This window comes from Gigantopelta aegis, chromosome 12 (assembly GCF_016097555.1).
Source record: "Gigantopelta aegis isolate Gae_Host chromosome 12, Gae_host_genome, whole genome shotgun sequence".
NCBI lineage: Eukaryota > Metazoa > Mollusca > Gastropoda > Neomphalida > Peltospiridae > Gigantopelta > Gigantopelta aegis.
This window is the reverse complement of record NC_054710.1, coordinates 45,680,733-45,692,778: the sequence shown is the minus strand read 5'-3', so window position 1 is coordinate 45,692,778 and position 12,046 is coordinate 45,680,733. Positions and strand designations below refer to the sequence as shown.

General features: G+C 35.8%; 1 protein-coding gene across 1 annotated transcript in view; it reads right to left on the bottom strand.

Moving 5' to 3' along the window:
* The window catches only part of LOC121386098, a 102,546-nt gene that overhangs the window by 86,511 nt on the left and 3,989 nt on the right, over window positions 1–12,046 (bottom strand). Inside the window, exon 3 of the mRNA XM_041516896.1 lies at window positions 1,964–2,269. Within this exon, the coding sequence (XP_041372830.1) occupies window positions 1,964–2,269 (306 nt within the window). The remainder of the gene's footprint in view (window positions 1–1,963; window positions 2,270–12,046) is intronic.

Genomic DNA, 12,046 nt, shown 5'->3' with positions numbered 1-12,046 from the left:
CATTTTTCATAATTCTCAAAACGCACGTTCGTCTAAGAAGTCATGACCATCGAGACAAGATCTAGATATTTTAGACGGCATTTCTCTGTTTAAACATCACAGACTTTAGCTTCTCTCTGTTACAACCTGATCCACATTTGTGTTACAGGTTTGTAGATTAACTAAACTTAGAGTTCATTTTTACGGGCTGAAACTAGGTACTGCGCCTTTAAAAATGAACAAAATGCAAGCTGTGTAGAACCAAAAACAAAAGTATTCTGTACCATAAATCACAATCTAATTAAAATTAGCTCCACTATTACATGCGGATCTATAGACAGCCAGGTGGAGCTCATGTCCACCAATCAAAACCTTACTTGCAGAATCCTGCCAGTGATTTAAAACTAACAACACTGCGTAGTCCCCAATGTCCAGGTAACATTTCGTCTGTAAATAATAATTTAAATATTGACCAATCACACTTCGCCTTTTATAACGTTATTTGGGAGCATACAAATTCTAAAAATATCGGGCGAGTCTGTTTTAGTGGCCGCAGTACAGCGAACCATACCAATACGTACGGGGTGGGTTATCAGTCTTCAATTTTACATTAAAAATTATTTATTTATTTATAAAATTAAAAAAACCTTCAGTTTACATTACAAATTATTTATTTTATAAAATAAAACATGTTTTAAGGCATTCGTAATTCACACGAAACATGTCGTATACCCTCAGGATAATTCGGAATGTTTTCAAATTATTTTTAAATCACTGGCAGGATTCTGCAAGTAAGGTTTTGATTGGTGGACATGAGCTCCAACTGGCTGTCTTTAGATCCACATGTAATAGTGGAGCTAATTTTAATTAGATTGCATAAATCAAAATGTAAAAAAAAAAACCCGAAATATTTACTGGCCCTTAATTAATTTTGTTGAGTATACTGGTATTTAGTTGCATGTTTGTGTGTGTGTGTGTGTGTGTGTGTGTGTGTGTGTGTGTGTATATATATATATATAGAGCTAATGTCAATTAATAAATAAGAAAGATACATAACAAAATTGGGATATAGCGACATTATTATGAGTCGTCGCTTCGACAGTCACATTCATTCGGCAATTCTCGAACATGTTCGTTCGCAGTTACGAATTCGATCTCAAGGGAAATAAAACGTGACCCTCTAAACACCGGATCCTGACTAAACCGGATAAATATTAGGTCCCCGACATGATCCGGTTTAAACAGGTTTCACTGTATTAATATCTGCCGAGCTGCATTCGCCATTCGATCTGAGCAGGAGACAGTAACCACTTATTTCTTTTATCCTGCAATCCCACAGAAATAGTCGGAAAATCATTATTTAATTATTTTTTGTGTACACAAATCGAGTATCGTCAACCTAGAAAGGCTTTTGCAGTATGATGTCATACAAGATACATGACGTCATTCTTTGTAAGATGCTAGCTACATTCGTCACACTGAAAAAGCGTTTATAAACTCTAATTCATACATAAATATACAAGTTTGGTATTGTTATCTCAAAACTTAAAAGATATTTGTATTTACTGTACTAAAATAAATGATTTAAATAGTATGTTTATTGAAAATCTAGTCTGAAATACTCGAGTCGAGGCGGGCGTATGTCACGTAACCTATAGTTTTGGTCAGTTTCATAAAAATGGTATGACAGGCAAGCAAGTTTAGTATTATATTTATTATAAACCAACCGCAAACAAGCCGCAACGCTGAAGTAAGCAGATATCGAGACCTACTACACGTTATTTTTTCTGCGAATTGGGCCAGCAAATTATCTACATCACGGCCCGGCCGGGCCCCCCCCCCCCCCCCCCCCGCTACATTTTGCAATAGTTATAAATTTATTCGTGAATATCCAATGGCCAATGATTGATAAATCAATGTGCTCTAGTAGTGTAGTTAAACAAAACAAATAATAATCTGTAGCAGCACCTCCCTCTGTCCTCACCTTGCTCCATCACCGACACCGTGAAGTTCACCACCAGAGCAGACCCTACGCCGTTGTGCACGTAGACTTTGTAGGTGCCGCTGTCGTTGACGTTCACGAGGGTGTATTCGCCCACTGCTGTCGAGGTCGTTGATGTCGTGGGCGCGCTCGACGCAAGGCGGTGTTCTACGTTATTATGCAACTTCGTCCACTTGAATTTCGGCCGCGGATTGGCTATCGTAAACACGCGTAGCGTTACGTTGTCGTTGACATGCGCCAGAAGGGTGCGTGCTTGACTGACATATTGATAATCCAATCGCGGCGAACCTATGGAAGTAAATACAATTACGGTGATCTCCGCAAACAAACAAAACCCATGAAATAAAATAAAATATAAATATAAATAATAAGAAGGAAATAAGTGGCCTCAGACCACAATTAATTTCGCTCTATGTTTCTATATAGCCTTAGTGGCTATAACATTTTTATTAATATCAGCAGGCCCGTGGATTTTTGTGTGTACCTTTGCCTGCCTGGGGGACACATACCCTGAAAAGGACACCCCCTGGTGTCCACTCTTTCTCCCAGCATATTGGTTTAAACAAACACACCCTCTAAACCAGGCCGGAGTACACCCATTTTACACAAAAAAGCACTACTTTTGCATGGGCCGGAATTACCACAAACAAGTCTTCAATGTCAACAAGTTACACATGTTTACAAACTACATGCTCTCCCCTGTCACTTCAGTCAAATAGTTGCCACTTCATAGCTGTCTGCCATGAAATAATCACAGTCAAACAGCAGACTACTTGCGCGGACAAATTTCCGGATTTTGGACAACCAAATGGGAAGATAACTGTAATCTGAGGCCAAGTAGTAATAAAAACGGAAGACGAGGGGGAGGAAGAAGAAAAAGAAGAAGAAGAAAAAGATGATGAAAAAGAAGATAATGATGAAGAAGAAGAAGATAATGAAGAAGATAATGATGAAGAAGAAGAAGATAATGATGATGAAAAAGAAGATAATGATGATGAAGAAGAAGATAATGACGAAGAAGAAGAAGACGATGAAGAAGATGATGATGAAAAAGAAGAAGATAATGATGAAAAGGAAGATGATGATGAAAAAGAAGATAATGAAGAAGATGATGATGATGAAGAAAATAATGAAGAAAAAGATGATGATGATGATGAAGAAGAAGATAATGAAGAAGATGATGAAGAAGAAGATAACGAAGAAGAAGATGAAGAAGAAGATGATGATGAAAAAGAAAATAATGAAGAAGATGATGATGATGATGATGATGATGATGATGAAGAAGATGAAGAAGAAGATGATGATGAAGAAGAAGAAGAAGATGATAATGAAGAAGATGAAAAAGAAGACGACGAAAAGAAGAAGTAAAACAAGATGATGAAAAAGTACAAGCATCGGTGGTGTATTGGTTAAGTCATCGGTGGTGTATTGGTTAAGTCATCGGACAGTAGGCTGATAGGTACTGGGTTCGCTTCTCAGTACAAACTCCCACACAAAGCAAGTTTAACGAATCAGTGGGTAGGTGTAAGACCACTACACCCTCTTCTCTATCACTAACCACTAAGAATTAACAACTAATCCACTGTCCTGGACAGACACCCCAGATAGCTGACGTGTGTGCCCAGGAAAGCGTACTTGACCGTAGTTGGATATAAGCACGATAATAACTATCTATAAATGAATGAATGATGCTGATGAAAGAGAAGAAAGAGGAGAAAAAAACAACAAGATTAAAACGAGAAGTGTAGGAAGATAAGGCAGAAGAAGAAAATGGAAATGCTTTATTTAACGACGCAATCAACACATTTTATTTACCGTTATATGGCGTGGAACATATGGTTAAGGACCACACAGATATTGAGGGAGGAAACCCGCTGTCACCACTTCATAAGCTACTCTTTTCGATTAGCAGCAAGATATCTTTTATATGCACCATCCCACAGACGGGATATCGCATACCACGGCCTTTGATGTACCAGTCGTGGTGCACTGGCTGGAACGAGAAATAGCCCAATGGGCCCACTGATGGGGATCGATCCCAATCCGACCGCGCATAAAGGGAGCGCTTTGCCACTGGGCTACGTCTCACCCCCAGGCAGAAGCAGAAGAAGAATGCTTGTACCGCCTTTAATCGGTCTTTGAACTTCAATGTCACAAAGGTTAATTTATATTAAAAACAACAAACAAACAAACAACAACAAAAAACCTAAATAAAATCGTTATGTAATAATGAGGGGCGGGACGTAGCCCAGTGGTAAAGCGTCCGCTCGATGCCCGATCGGTCTGGGATCAATTCCCGTCGGTGGGTCCATTGGGCTATTTCTCGTTCCAGCCAGTGCACCACGACTGGTATATCAAAGGCCGTGGTATGTACTAGCCTGTCTGTGGGATGGTACATATGAAAGATCCCTTGCGACAGCTGGTTTTCTCTCTCAATATCTGTGTGGTCCTTAACCATATGTCCGACGCCATATAACCGTAAATAAAATGTGTTGAATGCGTCGTTAAATAAAACATTTCTTTCCTTCCTTCCTTACTGTAATAAGGCACAGTTTCGGTCCGCGGTATTTTTCCTCGGGAAACAAATTCCTCAGGATTTCATTTTTAAATTTATTTATTATAATCTAGTAGTATCAACTTTGTTATAATGGTTTCTTTAATTTACACTTATTTTCGTTCTTACATGCATTCATGTTCAAACACGCTCTTCTGGACAGATAACTCAGTTATATTAGCTGTCTGTCCAGAACAGTGGGTTAGTAGTTAGTTGGTTATTGGTTAGTGAGAGAGAGGTCGGTGTAGTGGTCTTACACCTACCAGTTGACTCGTTAATCTCACTCCTATAGCAATGGCGGATCCAGAAAATCCAATGACATGAGGCGGAATGCCAAAGGAACGTTGGGGGAGGTTTGGAGAGGATCGTAAAAAAATGAAAATTAATATATAATAAATTATAACTGTGGCAAAATTTAGGAGGGGCCCAGGTCCAGGCCCCTGCCCCCCCCCCCCCCCCTCAAGATCCGCCTCTGTATAGCTTAACCGCTACACCACCGAGGTCTGTAATGGTTTCATAAACCCTTGTATTTGTATTATTATAATCTAGTATTAGCACCCTTGTTATAATGGTTTCTTTAATTTATACTTATTTACTATGATCTTGTATTAGCACCCTTGTTTTAATGGCTTCTTTACTACAATCTAATATTAGCACCCTTGTTACAGTGTTCTTTAATTTATACTTATTTACTATGATCTTGTATTAGCACCCTTGTTTTAATGGCTTCTTTACTACAATCTAATATTAGCACCCTTGTTATAATGGTTTCTTTAATTTATACTTATTTACTATGATCTAGTATTAGCACCCTTGTTATAATGGCTTCTTTAATTTATACTTATTTACTATGATCTAGTATTAGCACCCTTGTTATAATGGCTTCTTTAATTTATACTTATTTACTATGATCTAGTATTAGCATCCTTGTTATAATGGCTTCTTTAATTTATACTTATTTACTATGATCTAGTATTAGCATCCTTGTTATAATGGCTTCTTTAATTTATACTTATTTACTATGATCTAGTATTAACACCCTTGTTATAATGGCTTCTTTAATTTATACTTATTTACTATGATCTAGTATTAACACCCTTGTTATAATGGCTTCTTTAATTTATACTTATTTACTATGATCTAGTATTAGCACCCTTGTTATAATGGCTTCTTTAATTTATACTTATTTACTATGATCTAGTATTAACACCCTTGTTATAATGGCTTCTTTAATTTATACTTATTTACTATGATCTAGTATTAACACCCTTGTTATAATGGCTTCTTTAATTTATACTTATTTATACTTATTACTGTGATCTAGTATTAACACCCTTGTTATAATGGCTTCTTTAATTTATACCTGTTTACTGTGATCTAGTATTATCACCCTTGTTATAATGGCTTCTTTAATTTATACCTGTTTACTGTGATCTAGTATTAGCACCCTTGTTATAATGGCTTCTTTAATTTATACTTGTTTACTATGATCTAGTATTAACACCCTTGTTATAATGGCTTCTTTAATTTATACTTGTTTACTATGATCTAGTATTAGCACCCTTGTTATAATGGCTTCTTTAATTTATACTTATTTACTATGATCTAATATTAGCACCCTTGTTATAATGGCTTCTTTAATTTATACTTGTTTACTGTGATCTAGTATTATCACCCTTGTTATAATGGCTTCTTTAATTTATACCTGTTTACTGTGATCTAGTATTAACACCCTTGTCATAATGGCTTCTTTAATTTATACCTGTTTACTGTGATCTAGTATTAGTGGTCACCCTTGTGGGTTATAATGGTTATTCTTTACTTATTTATATTATCTAGATTGTAGTGGTCTATACCTGTCCAGAACAGTTTAGTAGTGATCTAGTATTAGTGACCCTTGTGGTCTAATGTCCAGAACAGTCTTTCTTTAATTGGTCTAGTAGAGACTCGGTCATAGTGGTCTTACTGTATACCTGTTTACTAGTCTAGTAGTTAGTTGGTGATTGTTATAATGGTGTTCTTTAATTTATACCTGTTTAGTAGTGATCTAGTACTAGAGACAGGTTGTTGTAATGGCTTCTTTAATTTATACGTTAATTACTCCTATAGCAATCTAGAAAATATTAGGGGGGGGGGGGGGAGGGGCACCCTTGTTTGGATAATGGAAATTCTTTAATTTATACTGTGGCAAAATTTAGGAGGATCTAGTATTAGCACCCTTGTTATAATGGCTTCTTTAATTTATACACTTGTATTTGTATTATTATAATCTAGTATTTGCACCCTTGTTATAATGGTTTCTTTAATTTATACTTATTTACTATGATCTTGTATTAGCACCCTTGTTTTAATGGCTTCTTTACTACAATCTAATATTAGCACCCTTGTTATAGTGACTTCTTTAATTTATACTTATTTACTATGATCTAGTATTAGCATCCTTGTTATAATGGCTTCTTTAATTTATACTTATTTACTATGATCTAGTATTAGCATCCTTGTTATAATGGCTTCTTTAATTTATACTTATTTACTGTGATCTAGTATTAGCATCCTTGTTATAATGGCTTCTTTAATTTATACTTATTTACTATGATCTAGTATTAGCATCCTTGTTATAATGGCTTCTTTAATTTATACTTATTTACTATGATCTAGTATTAGCATCCTTGTTATAATGGCTTCTTTAATTTATACTTATTCACTATGATCTAGTATTAACATAATGGCTTCTTGTTATAATGGTATTCTTTAATTTATACTTATTTACTATGATCTAGTATTAGCACACCTTGTTATAATGGCTAGTCTTTAATTTATTTACTTATTTACTATGATCTAGTATTAGCACCCTTGTTATAATGGCTTCTTTAATTTATACTTATTTACTATGATCTAGTATTAGCACCCTTGTTATAATGGCTTCTTTAATTTATACTTATTTACTATCATCTAATATTAGCACCCTTGTTATAATGGCTTCTTTAATTTATACTTATTTACTATCATCTAATATTAGCACCCTTGTTATAATGGCTTCTTTAATTTATACTTATTTACTATGATCTAGTATTAACACCCTTGTTATAATGGCTTCTTTAATTTATACTTATTTACTATGATCTAATATTAGCATCCTTGTTATAATGGCTTCTTTAATTTATACTTATTTACTATGATCTAATATTAGCATCCTTGTTATAATGGCTTCTTTAATTTATACTTATTTACTATGATCTAATATTAGCATCCTTGTTATAATGGCTTCTTTAATTTATACTTATTTACTATGATCTAATATTAGCATCCTTGTTATAATGGCTTCTTTAATTTATACTTATTTACTACAATCTAATATTAGCATCCTTGTTATAATGGCTTCTTAAATTTATACTTCTTTACTACAATCTAATATTAGCACCCTTGTTATAATGGCTTCTTTAATTTATACTTATTTACTACAATCTAATATTAGTACCCTTGTTATAATGGTTTCTTTAATTTATACTTATTTACTATGATCTAGTATTAGCACCCTTGTTATAATGGTTTCTTTAATTTATACTTATTTACTACAATCTAATATTAGTACCCTTGTTATAATGGTTTCTTTAATTTATACTTATTTAGTATGATCTAGTATTAGCACACCTTGTTTTAATGGTTTCTTTAATTTATACTTATTTACTACAATCTAATATTAGTACCCTTGTTATAATGGTTTCTTTAATTTATACTTATTTAGTATGATCTTGTATTAGCACCCTTGTTTTAATGGTTTCTTTAATGTATACTTATTTAGTATGATCTAGTATTGTTATTATAATAAAAAAGCAAATTCCACAGCCTTTTTATCCCCACCATTACTCTTATCTCGGTCATATTCCCTGGGAAATCGTGTGTGTTTGTGTAGGGAGACTATTTGTGTCACCTTTCTTGTTGCCATTCGATTGAATGCTCGTCACAGCAGGCAGATGTATACTATACGGTTACTGGACTTTTCGTACCCGATTTGTTTCGTCCCTGCACGTTTCGTATTCGATATGTTTCGTCCCTGGACGTTTCGTATTTGATATATTTCGTCCCTGGACGTTTCATATTCGATATGTTTCGTCCCTGGACGTTTCGTATTCGATATGTTTCGTCCCTGGACGTTTCGTATTCGATTTGTTTCGTCACTGCACGTTTCGTACCCGATTTGTTTCGTCCCTGCACATTTCGTTTCGATATGTTTCGTCCCTGGACGTTTCGTATTGATATGTTTCGTCCTGGACATTTCGTATTCGATATGTTTTGTCTCTGGAAGTTTTGAATTCGATATGTTTCGTCCCTGGACGTTTCGTATTCGATGTGTTTTGTCCCTGGACGTTTCGTACACACTACCGTTTAATACCCTAGACGATTCGTACCCAGTACATCTAGGACACGTCTTATATTGAACTGCATAATGATAACGTTTGGTCTGTCTGTGTTAGCTAGAGCGATTTTAATTGTCCCCACCCCTCCCCTAAGGTTCAAACATGCTTACTGTGGGCCCCGAAAGAGAGTAATTTATTTTTAAAGTATGGAGTAGGGAAACCTGAAATATTAATGTTAATATCAACTATTAGACCGAACATACGTTTTGACCACAGGTATCCTAGTAAAGAACGTTCAGGTCTGTTTATCAACACACCGAAACAAATTCCATAGTTTACACAAGCATCACGCAGTTGCCCCATACACGTGCGTGGGTGTCATTATCGATTTTTACAATTTCCAGGAAGGTCCATTCATCACTGTGGAACATTAATTCTGTCAATATTTTTCATTCTGTTGATCATACAGTTGTTATTGTTTTGTTTTAGTTATATTTATTGTTTGGATTTGCGATTTACTGATAAAAAAAACGTCAACTTTCAAATTTCACTTCTGACCCTAATCGTCCTTCAAGATATCTGGTGGTCATAAAACCTACTGTAATACTGAACTACCAGTTGTACTGTTTGCCCAATTAATTCACTATTGTCATATAACCATTCCCCACAGCTAATATACCTTACCATTTTGGCAATTGTAAATTCTTAGAGTTCCCCTACGTTTTGTGAAGAGTTCTAGTGGTGTCGTTACACAAAACAAACTTCTTTTTTGGGAGGTGATTGTCGTATTATTATATGAGACGGCCCCTGGAAGACGGAATGGCTGAGTGGGCGATCATGTGACGCAACGTCACGATATAGGTCGGCGAACTTAGAATTCTGCTGTCCGGTGTTTGCCGAAGCTTAGCTGAATGTGGGTGCTGTCGGGTTTCTTTCTGTAGTGTGTGTATTAGTGATTAATATTTTCTTCTTTTTTTTAATCAAGGAACTCGAAAATGGTCGATGTAAAAGTATTTGACGTCAAACATAGGATTGTTGTGGTATTAGAACGGAAATCTTTGATTACTTTTTGGTGGCCGGCGATTGCCAAAAAATTACATAGCTTGGTCTCTGACTGTAATGAGCGTATTTATGTCCAAATGTCAGTCTAGCTCTCTTACAGTCAGAGCTGGAACTGGAAACTCTATTTACGTGCCCCTATCCACGAAGGTTCAGGCACGCCCACTAGGGATTTAGCCTCTGACTTCGCCAGTCAGAGTACTCGGGCTATCACGGCCCGTGCTTATAAAACATTTGGAGTCCAGACTCAATCTCTAATGACGTCACACACATACAATTTATATATCGTTGTCATAACATTTGTGTCTCAAGACTATTACCGCCGATTTCATATGTCTAGGTTATCGGTGGGTTTTAAAACGTATGGTTTAAACCTGGGTTAGAACCTGGATCATGTTTACTGTGCATTTCACATGTCTGGTTTTCAGTAATCCTAGTTTAACACTGGGTTACAATTGTATTGCTTGTTTAAATCTGCCCTTGATGGACAATTTCGGCAGTAAAATCATGTTTTACGTCAGTATTGCAGAGCCAAGAAATGTGAACGTATTTTAGAGATCATTCGAAGCCACTACAGAAGCGAATACAGGGTGGGGGTAGGGGAGTTCGAACCCCCTCCACTTTAGACAAGATGCCCTTTTGCCTTTTTTTTTAGCACGACTGTATAATTAGATCCACCTCTTAACCATGTTCGTGGCGAATGAACAATAAAGTGCCTGGGATATATAGAGGATAATAAACGAGATACCAGCTTTATCAAATTTATGTCCCGACTCAAATAATGTTTAGTTGTCGCGAGCTTTAGCGAGTGACAAATGAAAAGTATTTCACTCGGGACATACATTTGATAATAACTGGTACCGAGTTTGCTATTTTATTTATTACCCCAGCTATGTTTTCTCTAAACGCCTTTATTTTAGACGCACATGCACGTACATGTAGGCTATAGAAACAATGTAAACTTTAATCACATTCACAGATGATTTTCAAAAACAAAAGTTATCGTTATTCTGCTAAAAATATAAATAATAATTTGCGTTAAAATGACATTTTGCTATAAATTTAATATTAAAACAGTCGTGAACGCCAATTCATTAAAGTACATGACGTCATTTTGTGTGTTTGCCACATCGCGATGATGTTATATTTAGTACCGACAAAGTCATTTGCTTTTAAGTGTCAAATCATCCAGTAATATTGTACGTCACACCACTGCATAATATTTCTCATTGAGAAAATACGGAAAGTATTTTCCCTGTTATGAGTGGTCACTGGGGTAAGAAATATAGTATCAAAGCAATAAACGTTGATCATAGACTGCAGTCTTATGATGACATACTTTCGTGTTTGTCTCGTCTTAAGAAAGGAGAAACAAGGCGGTATAGGCCCACAGTTTTGAAAATTTGACCATACGTTATCTCGGTGCCCTCAGGCGTACGCGTCCCATCTTTTGTTTTTTAATATTATGTTAGAATTAAAGGGAAACGCCAATAACAAAACGTTTATTCATATTTGCATTATTACCAACAGCTATGTAGGGTTCTGTAAGCATTTGACATAGATTATAACTAATATTGTGAGTAAAATGATGGAAATACATGGTGAAACGTTTTCAGGCCAGCTCATTTTCCCAAATATGTCCATCATTTTTGACAGAATGTGAAGGTTTGCACCACATTTGGGGAGGGGGGGGGGGGGGTAGCTAATCCCCCATCTCGAACGCGAATGCTAATAATATACCGGTAACGAGTTTCAACTACAAAGTGATGAAGTGTAAGCTATTCCTCGCTAATGTCCCTTTCCAAATCTGCGGGTAACCCATGTAAATAGCGTGGTTTTGTAAACACGGGTAAAACACACACATGTGAAATACACCTCGGGTGTATGTCTTGGTCAAGTTTTTCAGCGTTTTACGTAAATCAATGTTAAACCAAGGTTTTGATATAACCCGGTGTTTCAAAACCCAGAGATATGAAATCGGCCCTTAGAGTCTCAATTCTAGACTCTAAAGGTATCATAAGCACCAGACCTGGTCATGCAACAAAACATTTTTTTCCGTGGAGCAAGGCTCGAAACCCCTTTAAACTTCGCTCG